Here is a 24,037-nt window from a genome sequence, read left to right as displayed (position 1 = left end):
TATATGCTTTTTAATCTCTGGAATAGGCTAGCCATAGTTGACCCACTATTCAAGAAGTACTCAAGTTCTCCCAGACGAAGTATTCCTACTTCCTGGGTTTTTTTATTTATGAAGAATTCTTAATTTCTAATTCATAATACTCATACATTTTTAAGATAACTTAAAATAAACACTAATAAACAGCATTGATAACTTGTACTTTTTCTTTCGATATGCAGTTGCTGCACGCCATGGATTACAGAGTCTTGGAAAAGTTGCTATTTCAAGGAGGATGCCTCCCCCAGCTAACCTCCCCAGTCTCAAAGCAGAGAACAAAGGCAATGACCCAAATGTGAACATTGTGCCTAAAGATGGCACAGGATGGGCTTCAAAACAAGAACAGCACGAAGAAGAAAAGTAAGTGACCAATGAGATCTGGGTGGTTTTGCTGTGCTGTTTTTCTCAAGTTTTTCAGAAACAAGGGTTGAGCAGGTCCTGGGAAGAAATTGGCTAGACTTGACTGCCCTCAAGATAGCTACCAGAGAGGATTTAGCACTGCTATTAATTTTTGTGAGAAAGAATCTTGCTATTAGGGAGATAAATGTTGGGGGGGAGTTATTAAAACAAAAATGCCCCACGCTTCAGTTGAAAGCATTTTGCTAACAAATTCCATGTGAGAACATGAGCGTTTCCTTTAGCCACCTGCCGTGGCTACCTTTGTGTAAGCTTTGATGGCTGCTTAAAGGCGATACTACAGCAACGTTCAGTGTAATCACCTTACAAATTTTCTGAAACTCTAGGAAGAACCCTTATGTACACAGCAGCTAAATTAAATAGTAACTTGCAAGTTTGTGAGAGTATGCAAAAATCTGTATATTAGTGTGATTGTACTGATGCATGGCAGAGAAAGCTCAAAAATTCTTGGCTTGTATACATTTGTTTGAATGTCTGCTTTATTTTCCTAATGGTTTTTCATATTTGTACTTTGTTTGGTTGGTGCGCCATAAATTCTACAGACTTACAAAAAATTTTCTATCTTAAACTTTACAGTATTGTTTCACACTCCCCCAATATGTGATATAAACAAAATGGAATTGATGGTGATGCACTGCTGTATACAGAGTATAACTTTCCGTGCTCAGTAAAGTTTCATCTGCTGTTTTTCACACTTGTACAGGAGGTCAGCTGAAGAAAACAGTAAAATTCAATATCTAATTAGAAAGTATTTTAAAGTACATCTTTTGCCATGTAAGCTTAAAATAGGATATGATTATCACTACAAAAGTAGAAGTGGGTATTAAATGTTTATACCTTAACATATAAATTGTTCTGAAAGATACTTGAAACGAGGCACTGATTGTATGTTACTAGCACTTGTGAAAGCAAAAGAGGATTAAAATATGTTCTTCGCCTTCTTGCTGTCCCTCTTTTTTCTCCTTGTGTACTTTCCTGCATCTAAATGTCAGGTTTTGATATCTCTGAAAAGCTGTTAGAGTTCAGGAGTGTAGTGTTGTGTTTAGCTTTTTGTTTTAAGATTATGAAACTACATATTTACAATTTTCTTTGTGGTGTTTTGTATGGTACTTTAACAACATCTTCCTGCACTTCAAGGTCACTTAGACTTTGTCTAGTTAAATCTATGTTGAGCCAGTAGCTTGCTTGGCTAAAACACACTTTATCTGCATTTTTGCCTGCCTTTCCATAGCCTGCTGCATGTGTTATTCTAGTAGCTGATGTTGCTGTTAAATAAATAGCTGTCCCTTATCTGCAACTGGAAGGTGTTTGCCTAGTAGGGGGCAGGCTTTCGTTCCCAGGAACAGGTGTGTATGCCCAGGCCGTGAGTAAATTCTCCTGAATTCAGACCACCTGCATTTGCTCAAATCTTCAGACCATTTTTGTAACTACTGCTGTATTTCTCCGGTATTGCAGTATGCTTATAAAAAATGCAGTTCACATGTAAAGTGTTTTGGTATTCTTCTTGCAAGTGTTGTGTATAAATGTAACATCTTGGTATTAGTTTGCTTCAGTTTAATTCTTCTTCTCTTGAATCACTGCATTGGAGTTCACATGAGTGAGTTGTTTCCTGTGATTATGAATTTTTTTTCTGCTGCTTGCCCAAGTTGTCACTCTTCCTCTGGGTATTGCTTCATTCCCTTTTTCCTGGATAGTGCAGCCTGATGTGTGTTGGTTTGATTAATTCAGCTGGCATCAAGCTGAGTTCTTACCCTTACCAAAACCCACACCCCTAGGACAGTGTTCATATAACTCAAATTCTGAATTGGCTTGGCCTTGAAACAGTAGAAATGCAAGGAATAAGCTCCTCAGTAGTCCTGTCCCTTGTTTAACTTGTGTGACAAAGTACAGCCATGTAAGTTACAACTTCCCCTTAGCAAGTGTGCATCTATAAGGAACTACAGCTAAGTAGAAAAGATGATTTTTTTTATTATTTTTTAATTGTGGTAATCTGTGGAAACATATGAAAATTGCGTTCAGTTATCCTTGTAAGAAGCCAGTGTGTTTCTCCCCAGCAATGATTGAGTTTTTTGGGGATAGTTAACTGCTATGTCAGTTCTAAGACTGCTGTGTAGTGCTTTTGGGTTGACCACTGCAGAACCCAAGTGGAATGGAGTTCTCGGTAGCGGTCCTCAGAAGTTTAGGATTACTTTAGGATCTATTTAAAGCATTAATAACTGTTTATTTTAAGTCAGCTGACGTGGTATTGCACTAGTTACCTCTTTACTGGTATCATAAAGTGATCCTGTGGATTTGCCCCATAACTCCTGTTTTATCAGAATTACTGCTAATGAGCTGGAGGTCTTGACTTGTAGACACTAATGCTTTGGCGTCTTAAGTTAACTGAATATGCAGATTTAGAAATAGCTATTGAAAGAAGTTAAGCAACATAACTGAATCTGTAGACTAGAAGGATCTTCAAAAATATGCCTATTTTTTATATTGGACAAAATTGAGTGCTTATGTCTGCCTTTTTATTGCTAAGGTGGTGAAATTGAGACACTGTTCTTAATAGACTTAAAATTCTGGGCTCCAATTCATGGTACCCGTAATTCTTTCAATTATGTCTTTAGCTTTCCTTACCAGTTCCTTCGTAATTTCTGACATATATTTACCTTCTTTCTCTCAGTTCACGGTGGTCTTTAAATGCTTCCCTCTAACTCCTGAGGCAAGAGAACATTATTCCAAGTTATTCCCTTCCATGGTTGTAGATCGATTGTTTTTTGATTGTCCAGTACACTACTTCATTATAAAAGTTATATATAAGTATATATTATAATAAGTTATATATAAATTGTAATTCTGTTCATGCCTGACTGCATTTTGTGCCCAGCCATTTTCATTCATTCCTCTCCACTTTGGGAAATCTACTCTTGAAAGAATTAGCTGATTTATTCCAATTTTTAACTGCTACTGCAACTTCTTTTTATATAAGAAAATGCTTTTTCTGCAGAACAGTAGTTATTGGTTCTTCAGCTGCATAGCTACCTCATTTCATCCACTTGTTTGCTTTAGTAATCCTGATGATTGTATTCGGTGCTCACCCTCTTGTATTCACAAGTGCTTTTCCTCTTAATTCCAGACAGCCAGACGTGCCGCAGACACAGCCAAAACCTGCTGTTCCTGCTCCTCCAGAAGCAGCTCCTGTTGCCAAATCATGGGCCAACACCAAACCAGGTGGACAAGATGGTAAGTGATGTCAAGGTGGAGGGGTTCTTGACTAGCCTGGGAGATTGTGAATGCTGCTATAAAAGACCCCCAGACTCAGCAGTCATTTGAGTCTTGACCGGGGCAGTTGCGACTACAAATGCTGTGGAAGCAACTTTCTAGGCTGGCAGGTGAGCCAGTCCCCGGCCACTCAAGCAAACTCCAGGCTGATTTAGCAGCAGGCCTGACTGTCTTTAAAAGGGCTGGTATAGTCACCTCTTTTGGATTGACAGGGAAAATGATGGTGACAGCGTAAGATCTTGACCATGGCTGTAGTGAGGAGGGAAAATCTCAAGTCAGTAGTTGCAGTGTGTGCAATTTTGGCATGGGAAGGAGAACCATAAACAGTGATCATTCTAATAATTCTTGCTCATTTTGTAGAAAATGTCTGTAGTCTTGCTTCTATTTAAATGTGTGCTACAGCAATACTTTTTCCTCTATTTTGTAGATTCCTTGATTATTTTTGTTTCAAAGTGATAGTTTTCAGTTAAGCTTTTTTCTGGGAAAAGCATTAAAGGTGTGTTTTAGGGTTTTTTAACATAATTGTATGAAAGGGTGGAGACCTGTTTGTATCAGCATGAATCTTAGCTTGAGTGTTTTCATTACAGTTGTAAGATCAGAACTAAATCTTGAACAGATTTTTATAATTGCTTGTAGAATGAGAGGTTACTTTGAATTCCTGTGTCTTCATTATGAAAATAACCTGCAACATGTTTTATTCCTTGAAATTGATAAGCTTTCTGTGCCTATAAAACAGTTTTGGCTTCCAGATTGAAGAAGTGAGTTCTCTTGTGGGTAGAGATCTTAGAATAGTAAAATCTGAATTGCATGAAGGTAACTTCTGAGCCATTATATGGGGTTAACATTGCATATCTAATGATTTTGTCTTTTTTTTTTTTTGCAGTAAGTATTAGAAGTGACAACTCTAGATTTTCCACTTGCTCTCCTCTCTAATGTTCAGTGTTTCCTTCATTGTCAAATATAGGAGCTCTCCTCCTTTAAGCTTTTGCAGCATTTTTGTAGAATAATAAAAAAAGGATGTAATGCTGATGCAAAGTGATTTGCATACCAGCCTTTCTACATAAACTGATAAGATCATCTCTGTGACACAGGAAATAGTGATTCGGCTCAGTGGCTTCAAACTGCATTTAGCTAATTATTTTGTTGTTACCATAGCAGCTTGTGTGCCAAGCCCAGATGGCACCCTCATTTCATTCAATTAATGCAGTAGTGGGTTTGCTGTTTCAAGAAGAAATGCAGAATGTGAATTGGCATCAGCTGCTTGCTGTCCTCCTCAGTTTGAAACTCAGGATACACCTGTTGTGCTCATGCTTTCCTGATCAGCAGTTGGCTGGTGGAACTTGTAGTTTTTCCAGATGCCTTGTACGTGTTCCAGCAGTCATTCAGCCAGCCACCTCATGCTCTTTTAAGATGTCAGTTGAGTGAGGCAAGATTATATCCTTCTGTGGTGCTGTGCATGGCCGTGTAGAAAGAAAAGGCTTCTAAAATGTAATGGCAGCATGTATTTTCCAGCTCATGCACTGGCTAACAGTTGGGTTAATTGCTAGCATAACATCTTTGAATTCTTGCCTGACAATCTGGCTATTTCAGATTGACAGCTTAAGCGCAGTCAAGATCACTGAGGATGCTGTTACTTTGTAATTAAAACATTGTTGCTGCTGCTGTGTAGACCTGAGCAAAGAACACCTTTCAAGATTCATAACACTCATGAATGTTGCATGCCACAGGACCTCCAATGAGGGTTCCCTGCCTGGCAGGCCATCTGGTTAGTGTGACTGGTTTTCAGTCCCATTAAGCAAGTTGTTGGTTGTAGCTGCTTGAGAGCATCAAGAGCCCAATTTCCGTTAACAAGAACAGTTAATGTGATCTGTAGTATGTAAAGTCGGAATGAAGATTGAAAGATTTCAAGGCATTTTGTAGGCACAGCCATAAGTGGTGGTATTTGTTGTCATGTCTTTACAAAGAAAGTATAAAGTGTAAGGAGTTTATCCTGTGCTTGACTCTTAATCTTAAAAAAACAACAACAAAAAAAACCCCCACCATACACCACCATGTCAGGATCCCTGTGTTTTATTGTTATGAAGGATTCTTTCACAGATCAGAGAGAACAGAAGCTTTTCTAGATGTCAGCTTAAAAAAAAGCATATCGTGGTGTGACTGAAACATTGGAGAAAAACTCTATAATACCCCTTTTTGAGTTTTAGAAAGCAGGATTGAGGGGGTTTGGATGGCATATGTTCAGAGCCCTTTTTGTGACTTTGCCCTATAGTCCATGTAACCTAACATGATGTCTCATATAATAGCCAGTAGTAGAGACCGGTATAGGAACAGGGCATTATTCAGGCTGTTGGAATAGAAATCTTCCCTCTCTAAAATTATCGGTGATTCAGTACTAGAATGCTGTTGACCTATAGGTCAGTACCCATTGGGGGCGAGGTATGGTGGCATTGATTGAAAGTAGATGATAACAAAACCTTGTAAAGAGGAAGACGTATGTATTTGGCTTCCCTACCATGTGCAACAGAGGCCTTAAATTCCAATCCTGATTTACAACGTCAAGGGGTGTAGAAATCAATGCTACAGTTCTGTTACTTTTCTCATAATGTAAAAAGCCTTTTAAAATCCTGAAGAATTGTTTGTAATTAGAACAGCAATTAATCTTAAGGGCTTTTGCAATAGCATAGTTGCCCATTCGTGGGTTGGCTGTAGTAGAATAAAATGAAGGAAATCTCTGTCTAGAAAGGGGTGTGTGTTAACAGAGCTGAGGAACTTAAGCTACTCCCTGTGTTAAGTCTGGTTCTGTTGTCCATAATTGCTCTCGGGTGCTTGTGGATTATTCTCAGCCCTGACAGGTGTGGTAGTTGGCCTAGTAAATGTAACAACTTCGGTAGCAAACATGAATGCTTTACAAGGATTGCTCTTTGCCTATGAGTTGTGTTACCAGTAAATTAATGCGGCTTTAAGATTCGCTTTTTAAGGATGATCAGGCTTTTACCACTTTCTGAACTGTTTTGACTACAGAAACACTTTGTGACTGTTTTACTGTGTAGGTCCAGCTATTCAAGTAAATAGTTATTTCCAGCAAGAGTTTCCCAGTCTGCCGGCAGCTGGGGATCAGGAGAAGTCAGGCAAAGAGAAAGATGCACCTGAAGAGCTGCATGGATCAGGACCCAGTTTACGACCACAAAGTAAGTATATACTGAAATTTTTTTTGTGAAATCGCACAGATTTATATGGAAGTTGTTGCCCCATACAAAATGAATTGATTGCTTTAATCAGCACACTCCTACACTGAAGAAACAGATGTTGGGGTCTTTGCTTTACTGTGGTGCTGGTGTGTGGAAAATGGGGCATTTAATCATACCCTGCAGTTCACTTTCTGTTTTCCCAACTTAGTCAGTACTCCACTTGTGCTCCCAGGAACATTTGTTAGTTGCACAATGCTGATGTTTTCTTCTAGCTGCTGGATGTCACAACAGCTAAAATAAGTATTTGAAGAACTCTCCCAGTATTAACTAATTATATAAAACATTGTGAGGGTTGTACTTAAATGGTTAGTACTCTTATGAGTAACCTGAATCCTGAATGGGAAGTTTAATCCACAGGATGCCAAAAGAGTGGACTGTGATTTGAAAGGCATTGACATCTTTAGCTCATGGCTGAGGTGCTCTGACTAGCTGGATCTTTCAGCTGTGGGGGATTAGATGTAGTGAAAACAAACATAACGGTGCTGTTTTCACATGTCTCAGTGAAGAAATGAAGGAAGTATTGCTTCCCCAGATCCTTTTAATGGGGGAGGCATTTGAGATCGTGCTTGTTTCCAGTGGAAAACCAGGATTCCCTTTTTCCTCAAAAGTTTGTTTTCTGTGAGGTTTGATGGAGTAGGGATCCTTCCCTGCATTGCAGGTGGCACTGTCTTGTGCCATTAATAGGCAAGATGTGCACTGCTTTTAGAGGGCTTGGGCTCTTGAGGAATCCTTAAGTCCTTTCTGTGTTACAAGTCTCAGTTTTCCTTGACTTGTTTGTCAGGTCCTGCAGGCTGAGGCTGTGTGCTTGTTCAAGTCCTTGCTTCATTTTGATTTAAAGAATATGTTGTCAAGAAATTCAAGAGATGTCCAGCTCCAAATTAGGAAAGTAGTTACATATATCTATTCCAGCCTCCTGCAGGCAGTTACAGTTTTGGTCAGCACTGTACATGCTATATTAAGCCCTTTTGGGTCTGACAGCAGAAGGCTGAGCAAACTTGGCGAGTACTGCCCCTTTAGCAGCTGTGCTCCCCAGCAAAGATAAGTGGAAGAACTGTAATAGATACTTCACAGCATAGTTTAACACCACTTAAAGGGTTTGTGCTCCTAAAGGCACGTTATTTACAGTGTGTGTCTGAATTTTCGTTGGTCCCCTTGACTTTGAGCACTGCTCTGAAGTTTACACACACACTTTTGTTTTTCCCCCCTAACCCATGCTCTATAGACAAACTCGTAAGACTGGACTGCTTGGCACAAGTGATAAGGTTATTAAAATCCCTTACGTTTCCTGGACTTCTTGTTAGACATTCACACCCAGAAGTACAGCCTTCATCCCTTCTATTCCATCCTTATTAGACAGAGATACAAGCCAGACTCTGGGTATCTCTGTCATCACTTAGAAAAATAATACACAGGTGTATGTCATTTAGAGCTGCTTGAGAGTTTCGTGGTAGGCCTTTGCTGCTGAAGAAGCTTGATCTTTCCTTTGACAGCATCTTCACACTGAGTCAACAGTGGCCCACTTATCACAGCTATTTCTCTCCTGTGCTATTATCACTGTCCTTCCTAAATTGCATTGTGTTTTGGAAGGTAGAGTAGGACACCTAGAGCAGCCTATAAATTTAACTCTTACCCTTAAGGAACACACCAGTCTGTAAGGCTGAAGAGGATTAGAAAACAGCCTCTGTTTTCTCAAGTAGTCATTGCTTGGTTTCAGTACCAAATACGATCATGTCTGCACAGATCACTGTGTCACTGAAAACTGGGTAGTTATGCCTGTCTGTAAATCTGTAATATAAAGTCTGTTCTTGTGTTTTCCTCATACTGATTCTGTCCATGCAGATGCTACTAGTTGGAGAGAAGGTGGTAATAAGAGCAACTCGCCCAGTTCTCCAACTGATCAAGAAGCTAAGGGTCTTGGGCAAGAAGATGGTAATGCTACACCAGCAGAGCAGAACGATGGCCAGAAGGCAGCAGAGAAGAGGGATGTGCGGCTACCCCAGATCCCTCAGCCCAAGCTGAATGGCCAGCAGCAGCCACCTATCTCATCTCAGTACAGAGCAATGATGCCACCTTACGTAAGTGATGGTTACATGAAAAGTTCCTAAGCAGCAGGGATTGATTATTAGCTCATCTTATTTCCTTATGCCCCTTTCTCCTCCTTCCACGGAATGCTTAGCTGTTCCGCTAGAAGGGTGGGATTGCAAACCAACTCTTCAAAGGATGTGGTTGCCTGTGGCTCCTCCTGCTACACCGAGTTTAAACTTGTCAGGAGTTGATTGACGCTTGTAATCACCTTGATGACATTGTCACACAGTTGCAATATTAAGCAAACTGTCTTGAGAGAAGAGTTTTGCTTTACTTCCATTGTGATTCCTTTGATGATCTCAGTATGCAATTATATTTTTTTAACGCATGGTTCCTGTTTTTAAAACATTTTTAGATGTTTAATCAGTATCCTAGAATGGCATATCCTCCTTCCATGCAAGGTCCAACAAGGTTTCCCAATTCTGAACCTAGCAGGTAAGAAACCTTACAAGTGGTGGTGTTGTGAGGGTATGAAGTATGTTTGTGACTCAGTGGGGAAAAAACAAAGAAAGCAAAAAAATTGCACTGAGTATCTTGATTATGATTATACACTGCATAAGTAATGCTACTGCTTAGTCTCACAAGTTTGGCTTGTGAGTGAAGCAGTGCTGTGGAATGATTTGTATTTTGACAACTCAACTGCAAAACTTGAGGGAATTCTGTACATTACAGCATTTTTGATTGAGAAGGGCAGGAGTCACCTGGGGATACCACTGACACTTCAACCAGTATTTTGCTTGTAAAAGGACTCTTCCATTGTTATAATGAAAGTAATTAATTCCTGGTTCTCGACTCTAATGCCCACTGGTTAAAATAGAGCTGTAATGCATTATAAAATTATCTTTCTTCTTTCTGTGTATTTCTCCATAGGTGAGGAAATGGGGGATGCTATAGGCAGTAGGGTACAAACTTTGACAGGTGATCTGTGGTTGGGATCAGGAAGAGGACAGAAAAGTTGAGAGGGATGGCTGGAAGAACTTGAGTATAGGAGTAGGGAGAAGGTACAGAATCTTTGATAGTGGGAAAGCATGAAGAGTATGAAGAAATATCTGCAAGGTGGAATAAATTGGTGTTAAGAAGCATGCCAGATCTATGCAGTGTGTTGGTTGAAATCTAAAAGGTGTGTGATTTCTCTACTGTTGATTGATGTTTGGCTTATTTGTGAAGGGTGCATCAAGGCTATAGCATCTAACGTTTCTCTTTCATAAAGAACCAACTGGTGGTGTAGCAGTAATTACTTGAACTACTGTAGTTGCATGTGTGCATGATAGCTCACATTTCTACTGTATTTGAAAGACTACTGTATACTTCAAATAATTGCCATACAAGTTGACATTTAATCTAGTAATTTTGTGGATAAATAGTGATAGTAGCCTTTGTTTCTCTTATTTTTTTAGAGGGCCAAGGGGAAGAGGACCACCTTCATGGTGTTCAGAACCTATTGAGCGCCCATCCATTCTTAGTGCTAGTGAACTTAAAGAACTTGATAAATTTGATAATCTAGATGCTGAGGCCGATGAAGGCTGGGCAGGTAAGAACATTAGATCAATGGTTTCTGTTATTTGTGCATTGAATCTTTCTGAAAGATTAATTGAATGTTTGCTTATGCATCAGGTGCTCAGAGTGAAGTGGATTACACTGAGCAGTTGAACTTCAGTGATGATGATGAGCAAGGAAGTAGTCAAAAAGAGAAGGAAAGCGGGTGAGTTGGTATTGCCAGTTGGGTGTGAATGCCACTTAACTAGCTTAGCTTTTGGGAAGATTGAATGAAATGAGTGCAGGTACTAGTTCCGATAACATTTATTCCAGTAATTTAATACTTTCTTAAATTGCAAAACTGCTTGCGGACTCTGGTCAGCTGGGCGTGTAGTAGAAATTATTCTTGCTGTGAGAAACTTCTGCTCTTGCTAAGAAACATTGAGGATAGAAGATAAATCACCTGTGTGGGGTACATCTTACGTTTCTCTTTTTTCTTTGCACATAGTGATGAACAAACACCATCAAAAGATTCCCAGGCTTCTGATGGCCAGAAGGAAGCAGAAGAACAGACAAGTGCTAAGTCTGGCACCCAGGTTTCCACAGCAGCAACCAAAGGGTCTTACAGCAAAAGCTCTCCACTCGATCAGGTTTGTGTGCTCTTCTCTTCAGCTCTTCTGGCAACAGCCTTGTCAGGAGAGATCCTGCTTGGATGCCTTTCCAAACTGACAGGTCAGTTAAGGTTATGAACATGAGTGAAAGCGTTAGCTACTGAAAGCATTAGCTGAGCTGTGGTAACTGATCAGGTGCTGCTTAGTCAACTTGGCTGCTTCTGATCGCAAAATAAAAATAGTACGTCTTTATCTATTATGTTCCAATGCACAGTTGTGAGGGGGTGAGAACTCTTGTGTCAGTTACTGTGACTCAACTGACAAGCTTTAACTTGATACTTTTGTCTGTCCATCCCTGTAACAGTGAATGAAGCTTTTCTGGTGTCCATCATGTTTTATAGTAGCACAGAGTAAATACCGCCCAGTTGTTCCACACATTTTTCCTGGGTGGAGTTTGGGGGTTTTTTTGGTATTATGACCCACTTAATTCAGTGCAACTTAGATGTAATGTGTCAGCTTCCTTCTGACATGTCAGGCAGATAGATTTTATACAGACCATGTAGAATTCGTCAGCTCAGCTGTTTTGGTTTTTGGTTTATCCTCTAGCAGAGTAAGATTGGCAACCACCTCAGCTTATGCCTGCTTTACCCTATTTTTACTTCCCCCATCCCCCCTAAAAAGCTACTTTTGGCTTTGTCTGAACACTTCCCAGAAATGTTGTCTCTTGACACCAGTAATAATGAAGATGAGGGATCTTGAATTGTTTTTTCATGTGCTTTCTCTCTATATAAAGATCACATTGTTTTTCAGGGTTTGATGCTACATTGAATCTGAGGAAAAAAGTGCAGTCACATAAGCTCTGAAGTTTGGATGTGTGAATTTTTACAGTAATTGTTTAGCTCTCAGTACATAAAGTGGAAGTGTTCTTGCCTTTGTTTTGCATGCAAGTTTGTATCATGTGCAGATAGTTCACTAGGTGTAGTATCTTAATGCAGTAGAAAACAGTAAATCTAAAACTTGTCAGTTGGAATGTTGTCATGAGTTAGCTTAACCCTGGTACTGTCTTGGATCCAATAGGATCGGGCTCCAGCACAGTCTTCTATACATGAAAGAGGTGGTCCTGCTCTTCATCCAAAATCTATTCTACCACCGGTAAGAAAGATTAGAATTGTCTTATTTCCTAGAGTTAAATTCTTTAATGCTGTGGTGGAGGGATTTAGACTAAGAAAAGTAAAAATATGCCTCACGTTAGGGATAAGTCTTCTCTTCAAGAAGAAAATGGTCATAGTGTCTGGGACCAGTAAGAATGGGATCCCAGCAGCAGTTGTGCTGCTAAGTGTGTAAGAAAGCCTCATCTAGTAAGTTGCACATGAAATGCATGAGAACTTCAGGAGCTTTCAGTTATCCTGCCTCATTTGGGAACTAGAAAGGAGAGGGGCATGGGAGCAATGCTGGAGGGCTGGCTGCCAAGGCAGACGGGGAGATGAAGTCCCAACTGAAATGTGTACGTACATACATACGAGTTTTCAACAGTCCTTATTAAAATCTCTGTTATCCTGAGCTACCTTGAATTTCCTTGGCTCCTTGGGGGACTTTTGTGTGAGATCTGCCCTGGGTCTCCGTGATTGAGAGCAGGCTGTGACCAAATCTAAGAGAGGTTGATCATTTTTGCTATCACTTTGCCTTGGTGATGGTAAAGACTGAATCTTTACCTCTCCTTCCTGAGCTTGGGTTGCATGAGTCTGAACTGAAGCAGGAAGGTGGTGAGGGCTTGCTTTTTCTTCCAAATCTTGCTTTTCAGAGGTGTCATGCAAAAACATGTGTAGACAAATAGTTAAAATGCAGTATTTCAGCTGGCTGTTTATATAATACGTGTTCAGCTTGACTTAATTGATTTTAATATTACAGCACCCTCCTCCCCCTGATCGCCAGTTAGGACCTGGAAGGCAGGGACCCTTTCCCCCTAAACCAGTACCAGATGAAGATGAAATTTGGAAACAGAGGAGAAGACAGCAGTCAGAGATATCCGCTGCAGTTGAGCGAGCCCGTAAGCGGCGGGAAGAGGAAGAAAGAAGAATGGAAGAACAGCGAAAAGCAGCTTGTGCTGAAAAGCTAAAACGGTTAAATGAGAAATTTGGCTGTGTGACAAAACCCTCCCGGGAAGACCCTCTGAAAGAGAGAGAGAGGGAGAGGGAAAGGGAGAGAGAGAGGGAGCGGGAGAGGGAGAGGGAAAGGGAGAGAGAGAGGGAGCGGGAGAGGGAAAAGGAGAGGGAGTGGGAGAGAGAGCGAGAAAGAGAAAAAGAGAGGGAGAAGGAAAAGGAAAAAGAGAGGGAAAGGGAGAAGGAAAAAGAAGAAAAAGAAAAACTGGAGAAGGCAAAAGAGCAAGAAGGGGAGAAAGAGAAAGAAAAGGAGGTCGAAAAAGAAGAGAAGGAAAAAGAAAAAGAAGAGGAGAAGCCAGCACATGACATTCCTGAGCCTGTAGAACCTGTGGCCACACATGTGGTAGAAAAACAAGAAAGTGAAACCAGAAATAACAAGGAAGAAAAAGGTACGCTTGCATGCAAGTAGGAGTTGTCTGTCTGAAAGCTGAGCCACAGAGCATAATTATAATCTAGGAGTCTTAATTTGCATACTTAACCCATGCATCATAGACCATGGTTTTTCCTGGCACATTACAGCTGCTAACTGTCCTTTGAGCTAGACCTGTTTGCCCAACTCATCAAAATGTTAAAGGAAAAATTGAGTTCTGTGATTTAGACTCGACTTTGAAGAATACAGAAAGAAAAGCAGGCTTTGTTTACTTGCTAAATGAGGATTAGCAGCTCATGTTGCTACAACTCAAAGTAAATTATTTCAGATCTTCTGTTCTTCCAGCAAGCCTAGAGAAATAGACACAAAGAGCACCTGTTTAAACTTGGTGCGTTATTTGTAGTGGAACTTGAATGCCATAGGAGAACTCTTAGGCTGTGCTTAATAAGGTTGTGTTATACTTTAAATGTGTAAAAGTGATTGTAAAACCAAACCTTGGTTCATAAAAAAAGTTGGTTTAGATGTAATGTGGTAGCATTAATGCAGCACTTAAGTCACATAATAGTTGCAACCTGAATGCCAGTGCCAGAGTTTGAAAGGGAGACTTGAGATGTATTAACAACAGTTGTTCTGAAGGGTTGTTCTTAACCTTTCTGCCTTTATTTTAAAAGTTTTGGAAACTAAGACTGTGAGGTTAGAGAAGGCAGACTTTTCATTTTAGAACAACATCCTTTATCTGACATGGTGGTCAAATTGTCATAGTTTTAAGATTCACCCTTGTCTCCCACATGTGTGTGGTTTTTTTTTCAGAAGATCAAGCAGTCTTTACCCGACAAGATAGTGGTCGGAATGAGAAAGAGATTTCACAGGTGACTCATGAAAGTGAGCCAGATTCAGGATCTCAGCCTCGTCCTGCTGTTTCCTCAGGCTATTCTAAACAGTTCCAGAAATCATTACCACCAAGATTTCAGAGGCAGCAGGTAACTAACCAATTCATTAAAAGAAGGAAACTTACTAAAAGAATGATGTCTTCTGCCTTACTCTAAATAACAATGAAAGCTTAAGTGTTGGTTTCCGATATCTGTGATGTCAGCTGGAATTGCTCTGCATGAAACATTTACTGTTGCTTGCAAAGTATGTAAGTGAGCAGAAGGCAGGAGAGGCTTTTAAAACTGATTTTGCATCAGTTGTTGCAAGTAGGGTGTCTCCTGTGGAACCTGGGGTCTGATGATCATTGTGTCTGCAGCTTTTCCTTAAAGGGTGTGACACAAATGTGGTTTGGACTTGGGTCTCATGGTCTGAAGAGCACTTTGCATTAAATGACGTGCATGAAGTCATCACGTGAAGGTGGTTCTGTGTCTTGGCGGAAAACCAGCAGAACTGGAGCTATTCTAAATTGTCCAGTCTGTTTTTTTCCTAGCTCAACATGATGCATGTTTGCAATTAACTTTCAGAATGCTTAGTGTCCTGGAGATCATTGTACTACTTTTTTCCAAGGGTTATTTGAATTCTGCTCAAATCCTCATCATAACATAAAGTCTTGTAATACTGTTTTCTGTTATGCAGGAGCAAATGAAACAGCAGCAGTGGCAGCAACAGCAGCAAGGTGTCCTTCCACAGTCTGCTCCCTCACAGCCTTCTAGTGGCCCTGTCCCACCTCCCCAGCATAGACCCCTGTACCAGCCCATGCAGCCACATCCTCAGCATTTAGCTTCAATGGGCTTTGATCCACGCTGGCTTATGATGCAGTCTTACATGGACCCACGAATGATGTCGGGAAGACCTGCAATGGATATGCCTCCTATTCATCCAGGTAAAAATCTGGCAACTTTTTTTGGCTACTGAACTTGGTTTTGAAATGGAAATCTTTCCCTAACCACAGTATGTATTGTAACAGTGAATGTGGGCGGGCTTTCTAAAAAGACAACTACGTTATTTCATTGTTTGAGACAAAATAGATTTTAGTAATACTGGCAAAATGATAGTCATGTGTCAATGTATATCTTTGACTATAAATCACAGCTTTCACACTGCAGACATGTTAGTTGCAGTTAAGGATGTATTCAAAATGTCAGCGTAATCTTTTGTTAAAGCTGCCATGAGTTAGGTTGAACTGAGAAAAATAGTGTATTTACCATTAGTGTTTCATTACATGTTAGCACTTGACAGTACATTGCTTATTAAAAAAACCCCATGAAATATTGTTGATTTTATATTATGTATTAGCACCTCTAGAGCCTTACTGAATTTGTGTTTTCAGATTCTTGGCACTAAAAAGTCCTTCTTAATTTGTGGAATGACTATCTGACTCACAGTTTGGAAAGCTCTTGTGCATAAATAATGTCTGGCATGTAATGTAACGGAGTTACTTGCCCATTCCCTTACTCCTCATTAGCTGGATATCCTGAATGAGTGCAAGGAATGAATGGAGGAAATGGCAACCTAAGCAAAGACAGTGAAAACTGCAGAATTCCTTGAAAACATTACCAGAAAAAAGGAGCCAGAGTCCTTAATATATTGAGTACAAAAAACCCCCACCTGTCTGTACACTCGTCTTGCCATTTGCCATACAGATCTCAGAGCAGAAACTTCACAAGTTCACAGGTCTGCAGACCTGGTTCTTCCCATTCTAGTGGAAGCAGACAGCTTTTCCTTTTGTTGGTATGTAGGGTACTAGTGATGAATATGATTTAGTCATTCTAAGGTCAGCTGGTAGTGAGCGGACATTTGGTTTCAAAAGCAGGAGGTACAGAGGAAGGGAGATCAGAGGAGACAGAATAGCATTGTTCTGTACCTCCCAATATGCTTTGTCTTGCGGTAGGTTTCTTTGCTAATGATAAAATTGTTGAACTTAAATCTGTCACAGGAATTATGCCTCCCAAACCACTGATGAGAAGAGACCAGATAGAGGGATCAGCGACTAGTTCAGATTCATTTGAACATATAGCTCGCTCAGCAAGAGAGCACACTGTTCCTTTGTCAGAGCCCCGCATGATGTGGGGGTCAGACCCATACCCCCATGCAGAACCTCAGCAATCTAGTTCTCCTCCTAAGGTGTTAGAAGAGCCTGATGATTTGAGGTAAGCCTGGATTACTTACTCCTGCACATCACTTTCCCAAACCATACGTACTTACAGACTTGGCTGTGTAACTTCTGTTGCAAAACAGTTTAAACTGACTGAGTTATAGCTGCTCTTCACACAGAGCTTTAAAAGGAGTTGTGACTGGGGGTTGCAGTGTACTTCACACTGTTGCATAAAACAAGACGCCTGCTCTGTAGTAGGGTGTAGAAAGACAATTTACATGTTGTTTAGAATCCTTAACCTAATCTGATGAATGGTGAATACCGTAATATTTGAATTTTCAGTTTCATGGAACACTCCTACAGTGTTGTCCTGTTTTCCGTCTGCCCTCAGTCATCCTTGTATCAGAGAACTTTTGCTCATGTGTATTAGTTTCAAAAGTGGTGTTTTAAGTACAAATAGTATAAAAGCACACAGTCAGTTTTTGACCTTTGCTGCATGATGAGTGGTCAGGAAGGCATCATCTACATCTTAAAAGTACCCCGAAATTTTTGCGGTACTGCTGCCTAGGTAACACTTGTGATACTAGCCTGCTAACTTGGGGGCTCCATTTGAAATCGCATGTATAGCCATTAACAATAATAGATTCGTATAGCTAATTGCACATTTGACACTGTACTCTTAACCAGGATAGAATAAAAAAAGGATTAAAAAAAAAGCAACCTCTACAAGTTACAGCTGCTATGAGAATTAATACCTATTATTTCCTAGAGCTTACATTAATCCTTCCTAGGAAATTATTTTATTTAAGTAAATATTTGAGTAATTTTTTTCCCCTCAGCCCTAACATTCTTGAATGCTTGCTGCTTAGGTCTGAGGCACACTTGGAGCAAGAACGAGTTGCTGTCCCTGCCACTGCTTATCCTGTAGAACACAACCAATTGGACTCTCATCCAAAGACAGACTTTTTCAGAGAATCAGAAGTAGAAGTACAGAAGTTCCCAAGCAGGCCTTTGGAAGATGTACAGCCTCTCCAGACTGACACACCTAACACTGCAGTTAATTTTGAAGGAGTGAATGAGAAATGTACACACAGCTCTCCGGAAGAATTGGTGCCTGTGGGGGAAAGTCACTCTTCTCTAAAGAGAAGCATTTCCCATGGTTCGAGTCACTCTCTAAAATCAGAAGACCAGAGGAATGAGACAGCAACAAATATCTCTAAATTAAATAACAGGCCTGTTGAGACAAAGGAGACAATTGAGAGACTCGAGATTAAGCCAAAAAAAGAAATTTTGATCAATAATAGAATGTCAGAAGGACCAAAACCTGAAAAAACTTTCAAACCTAAGTCTGAAACAAGATGGGGTCCTAGGCCAGGTTACGGCAGGAGAGACGAAGGTGGTGATAGACCAGTAAGAAGATCGGGTCCTATTAAAAAACCTGTGCTTAGAGATATGAAGGAAGAGCGTGAACAGAGAGAAGAGCGTGAACAGAGGAAGGAGAAAGAAGGAGAAAAGACAGCTAATGAAAAACCTAGCAAGTCTGAAAAAAGTGACAAAAAAGAAGCACCTCCAGTGCCACTGCCTCAGGCTGAGCCAGACACATCTGCCTCCAGCAGCACTCCTCTAGCTAAGAAGATAACCCAGGATGCTGCTCCGACACCAGCAAGCCAGGAGAGCGGTCAAACCGAGACCACAGCTAAAGCTCCAATTCAGCCACCCGCGCCTCCAGTCCAGCAGCCGCTACCGGCTGCCCAGCCTGCCGCTCCGCAGCTCCCCCCTGCAGTGCAGCAGCAGCCCCTGCCTGCTCAGCCGGCAGCACAGCAGCAGCCCCATGTTCAGCAGCCAGCTACTGCAGTGAAGGAAGAAAAGCAGACTGAGAAGGTCGTTAGCAAGGAGGTTGTAGAGAAGCCACGCTTAGAAACTAGGCCAGTAAAAAGAGAGCCTGGCTTACCCCCTAGGACATACTGGAAAGAAGCTAGGGATAGAGACTGGTTCCCAGATCAGGGATACAGAGGCAGAGGTCGTGGGGAGTATTACTCTAGAGGTCGTAGCTACAGGGGTTCTTACGGAGGACGCGGTCGGGGCAGTAGAGGCCATAATAGAGAGTACCCACACTACAGAGATCCTAAGCCTAGAACAGAGCATGTGCCTTCGGGGCCTGTTAGGCAAAGAGAAGAGAGTGAAACTCGTAGTGAGAGCTCTGACTTTGAAGTAATCCCAAAACGGCGGCGACAGCATGGTTCAGAGACAGATTCTGACAGTGAAGTTCACGAAAGTGCAAGTGACACACTGCTTTCAGACAAAGACAGTCTAATCAAAGGCAAGCACCCAAAAAGAGAAGAGAGAGCTGATGGCAAGAAGCCTCCAAAGCCCCTGTCTTTCAAACCTGAACACAGTATCAGAGTAGACAGCAGATCCTTAGAAAAAACATACATAAGAGATGATGAGAACAAACCCAAACCAGGATTTCTTCCTAAAGGAGAGCCTTCTAGACGAGGCAGAGGGGGAATGTATAGACGTGGTGGCAGGGATCCTGGGGGGCGTCCTCCACGTCCATCCACAATAAGGAGACCAGCCTACAGAGACAATCAATGGAACCCTAGGCAAACGGAGATCATTAAACCAGAAGACGGGGAACCTCCAAGAAGAAATGAACATTATGGTCCTATACCAGTTGATAAAAGGCCTCCAAAATTTGAGAGAAAGTTTGACCCGAATAGAGACAGACCTCGAAGACAAAGGCCAGCTCGGCCTCCAAGGCAAGATAAGCCACCACGATTCAGGCGCCTAAAAGAAAGAGAGGCCGCCTCAAAGATAAGTGAGGCTGTAACCAATTCATCAGCAAGTGCCGCAGTTAGTAATGCAGTTAATGAGCCCTCCAACACTGCTCTGGATGTGTCGGGAAGTAAGACACCAGACTTGTCCAACCAGAATTCTTCAGACCAGGCAAATGAAGAGTGGGAAACAGCATCAGAAAGCAGTGACTTCAATGAGAGGCGTGAGAGGGATGAAAAGAAAACAGCAGATGCAGCAGCACAGGTGGCTGCAAAGGCAGGAGAAAACACTGGAGCTCCAAAAAGGGAAATAGCCAAAAGAAGTTTTTCTAGTCAGCGGCCTGGAATAGACCGTCAAAACCGACGTGGCAACAATGGTCCAGCTAAACCAGGGAGGAACTTCTCGGGGCCTAGGAGTGAGAGACGGAGTGGTCCTCCACCCAGAAGTGGAAAAAGAGGGTGAGTGCCATATTCTGTTAGGAAGCACATGTGGTCATGATCTTCTGTTGTCCTCTGTGGTTCAAAATCATTTGTTGCGACGGAGGGAAGACACAGTCACTCAATATGAGTGATCAGCAGACTTCATTTATTGTGCCTTACAGTCATCTTTTATACCTTGTTATAATTAGCTCATACATATTACAAAAGTTAAGCTCATTATTGGTTAGTTGCCTAAATATCAAGCCGGCCCCTAGTTTCTCTTCTGTAGGTTTCTGTTCCCACCTGCAACATTCTTTTCCCACCGAAATTTTCCTGTTATTGTGTAACAAGAACAGCCAAAGACAGTGTATTTTTGCTTTACTTCAGATAAGCTGAGAGCGATGTGCATTTTTGTCCAGCCAGCTGGACTATGTCTATGTGACCCTTTTCAGCTAGCCAGTTATCCACAATCATTAGCAGTTACTTTAGATCTGTAGAATGGTAGAAAAGAGGGCAAAACACAGGAACCTGTGGCTATGTACTTTCTGTTTTTTCTGGTTTTATAGACACTGGGAACATGGAGCTAAGAGTAAAGTGTTCTTGTATGCACAGTGTTAAAAATGCCTAATTAAAAAAAAATAAATTGTAGTGCTGTTTGAGTAGAGCTGTATTTCTCAAGATTTGGGTGTAAGGTGCAATGTAATGTGAGCGGGTTTGCAGTTAATACGTAAATTGCTGCATTGCATTTTGCATCGATCAACTAAAGGGACAAGCATGTTGATGAATACTTGCGGTTGAGACTATACTTTGTTTCTCTATGCTAAATTTGACTGTGAGTTGATAATTATTTAATGTTACTATTTGCTCACTGTTTTGTAGCCACAGTGCACAGTAGTCTGGTAAGTGGGAGGCAGGACAAGACATTTATTTGTTGAATGCTTACTGTGTACTGTAGGACTCTTGTGCTTGTAGGTTGCTGTACTGTAAGTTCAGGTTTTGACTGGGCTTTAAAAACTTGTGACCAGTGCTTTAATTTCAGAGTTAAAACTGCTAAGAATTCCTGTGACTAGTCACTTAAAAGTGATGTTGAAGCAAAAATTGGGTATTCAAGGTTCCACAGCAAAGTCAGAATGCTGTGAATCTGACTCTTATGGCTTCAGATAGCTTTTAGCAAGTGAGCCTGTGGAGCAAGTATGTTGTACCTTGTTTGTATTTGTTCACGTGGCATACTGTAAGCTTCTGTTGGGTTTGGGTTTTGGGTTTGGTTTGGGGTTTTTTTTCCATGGAAGGCCCTACAGCAGTTAAAGTATACTGAAACTGCGTACTTGTTGAGTTTTGGTACCTCTACATAGGTCAAGCCAGAGGTGACCTTAAAATTACACTCTTTTCCTATGATTCTTTTTCGCAGTAGGACATTTGATATGTCCACAAAACAGCTTTTACTGTTAAGCTGCTTCTCATTGAGGAGCTGGAAGTAAAAGTCTGTAGCCTACTAAGAGCTGCACAGTAGACACTTGCAGTCCTGCAAAGGGATCTGCATTAGATTGTTAGCTCCTTCCTGAGTGTCCTCTGTGGCTGGTCATTAATTTTCGCCATTTTCTTTTTCTAATACAGGCCATTTGAAGAGCAGACAGCAGCTGTGCCTGGTGTTGATCCCACCAACAACAGTGCTTTACATCAGGAGGATGGAGGTGTTACTGCTGCAGGACAAAAGAGTGCTAAGGATCCAAGTGGCAAAAAGCGAGAAGAACCTAAGGCTGGTCCAAAGAAGCCTAAGGAAAAAGTGGATGCCTTGTCTCAATTTGATCTTAATAATTACGCAAGTAAGTGTTGATAATATGCTAACAAGAATTTGTAATCCTGATAACTTTGCTGCATATAGAGCTAGATATTTGAAAACTTAAGAGTGATTTTTTTTTTTAAACACTAGTATAATTGTGTACTTGAGTATTGCTACATTTGTCATACCGAACTAATAATGTGTGTCTCTAAAAGGTGGCACATCTCATTGTGTGGTTTTTTGCATAGATTAGAACAGTTTTCCATCATGTAATCTTAACTGTGGTGTTCATACCATTGTCCACCACACTCTAATTTGCCTTTATAACCTTCATAAGCAAAAGCAGTGGATATCACTGCTAAGCTTACAGCTAGTATCCAGGAAGGCTGTTCATTATTTGTTACTATGTTTTAGTTCTTATTTCCTGGAGAGTCTGGTACAGGAACCTCCCATTTTTCAATTCTTAAAGAAGACTGTCCTTGTCTTCAAGCTGAACAGCAAAGCACTTGGCAAGCAGAAGCTTACCTTTAATCAGGGCCACCATCTGTGTCTGTGGAGAAATAGCTTCCACTCTAAAGCAGATTTTTGGCTTGGTGCAGTGCATCTGAAGCTGTTAAAACAGCAGCATCTATACCTTTCCTTTTTCTGTAGGTGTTGTGATCATTGATGATCACCCTGAAGTGACAGTAGTTGAAGACTCCCAATCTAACTTGAATGATGATGGTTTCACAGAAGTGGTGTCTAAGAAGCAACAGAAACGCTTGCAAGATGAAGAGCGCAGAAAGAAGGAAGAACAAACAGTGCAGGTACAAGACCAGCATTTATAGTGGGAAAGAGCTCCTTGCAGTATGGGGAATGTTGTGAAGTGTGCAGAAGCTTCCTTTTGAAGAAGCTGTATTTTCACCTTATAACTAGATAGTTGTATTTATATTAAGTTGTTCGCAATTAGTAAATTAATTTTACTTAGTAGTCTTAGGATTCTGTACTTCCTGATTGGGCACTGTCAGGCGGGTGGAACTGGCAAACTGAAAACACATTTTTCATACTGTGATAAATGATTTATACTACTGCTTCATCTATCAGTTGATTCCAAGAGAAAAAGGGATGAGAAATTGTTCCTGTGGTTAAATACCCCTAAAAAAAATAAACTAACTTAAGATGGGGTTAATCAGTTTGCTTTTTGCTGCTATACAAAATGTACAGTTGGTGTCAATACAGACTGTCAGCTCTAAGAATAAAATTGGCTTCTGCTTACAGGTTTGGACCAAAAAAGGATCAAGCGAAAAAGGCAGAGGTCAGAATTCCAAGCTCCCACCCAGATTTGCCAAAAAGCAGCAGCAACAGGCAGCTGCTGCAGCTGCACAGCAGGCACAAGCTCAGGCACAAGCTCAAGCACAACCTCCATGTACAACGCAGACTCCAGGTCAGCCACAGACTCCAGTTCAGCCACAGAACCAGGCTGCAGGAGGGACAGCCAGCACAGAATACACAGTGTCAGGCAAAGTTCTGCAAAACACCCAGGCTCATAATGGTCTCGGAACTGAATTATGGGAAAACAAGGTGCCGTCTACAGCAGTTCTAAATGACATCTCCAAAAAATGTAAGTGGTGGCTTTTGGATTTGGGGTGGGGGCAAGTGTTACAGTTAGCGAATGCTGATTGCCAGCTCTCTCTGTTGATGGCTCATTTCTAACTGCAAATGTATTTTGCACAGGGAATAGAGGGCAGCATTCCCAAGTGCAGTGTTGTAACCTATAAATGCTGCTGAAAAGATTTTTGCAGTATGATATTATTCAGTATTTTAATGTTGTTGTTACATTCTTCATTCACTATGAATGAGCAGCTGCCGCTCTCTTCAGGAATCTCTGTTTTGTTGGGCTTGATCATGCTTCCAAATGTGATGGTTGCCCCACTTGAAAGCAGCTGAATAGGTGGCATTTTGTTAACTACTGAATAGGTTAACAACTTCTTAACCAAAGCTTATTTAATCAAGAAATCTGTAAATTTTTTTTAACTCTTTTCTTAATTGTCAGTGGGACCCATTAGCCCACCTCAGCCACCTTCGGTCAGTGCTTGGAACAAGCCTTTGACGTCTTTTGGTTCAGCTACATCTCCAGAGGTAAGAACGAAGGGAAGAAGAGTGAAGCTTACCCAAATTATATCTCATTGAGATTGGGTACCAACTATCCGTTTATTCAGGTGTGCACATACTGAAACTATTATGTGTAGAATTCTATGAAGGCAGGAGATAGTACAGAAACACAAGATGCAGGCTGGTGCTTTTATGATTGCAGCATGGAAAAACTGCTCTCTTGAATCTGTGAATGGTTGAGTTTTTGTCTATTGATAGCTGTTATTCGGTGCATTTTT

At 41.0% G+C, this 24,037-nt stretch overlaps 1 protein-coding gene across 1 annotated transcript in view; it reads left to right on the top strand.

Moving 5' to 3' along the window:
• Positions 1-24,037, top strand: part of PRRC2C (proline rich coiled-coil 2C) — a 75,987-nt gene that overhangs the window by 19,911 nt on the left and 32,039 nt on the right. Inside the window, 18 exon segments of the mRNA XM_037403986.1 lie at positions 219-396; positions 3,575-3,681; positions 6,771-6,908; positions 8,808-9,043; positions 9,409-9,488; positions 10,451-10,584; positions 10,668-10,755; positions 11,038-11,179; positions 12,218-12,292; positions 13,049-13,688; positions 14,480-14,649; positions 15,236-15,482; positions 16,536-16,749; positions 17,564-19,927; positions 21,503-21,711; positions 22,320-22,474; positions 22,926-23,268; positions 23,701-23,786. Coding sequence (XP_037259883.1) covers positions 219-396; positions 3,575-3,681; positions 6,771-6,908; positions 8,808-9,043; positions 9,409-9,488; positions 10,451-10,584; positions 10,668-10,755; positions 11,038-11,179; positions 12,218-12,292; positions 13,049-13,688; positions 14,480-14,649; positions 15,236-15,482; positions 16,536-16,749; positions 17,564-19,927; positions 21,503-21,711; positions 22,320-22,474; positions 22,926-23,268; positions 23,701-23,786 — 5,606 coding nt within the window.

The sequence above is a fragment of the Falco rusticolus genome, chromosome 11, assembly GCF_015220075.1.
Source record: "Falco rusticolus isolate bFalRus1 chromosome 11, bFalRus1.pri, whole genome shotgun sequence".
Classification (NCBI taxonomy): domain Eukaryota; kingdom Metazoa; phylum Chordata; class Aves; order Falconiformes; family Falconidae; genus Falco; species Falco rusticolus.
The sequence above is the reverse complement of the archived record's forward strand: the minus strand, read 5'-3'. Positions and strand labels throughout refer to the sequence as shown.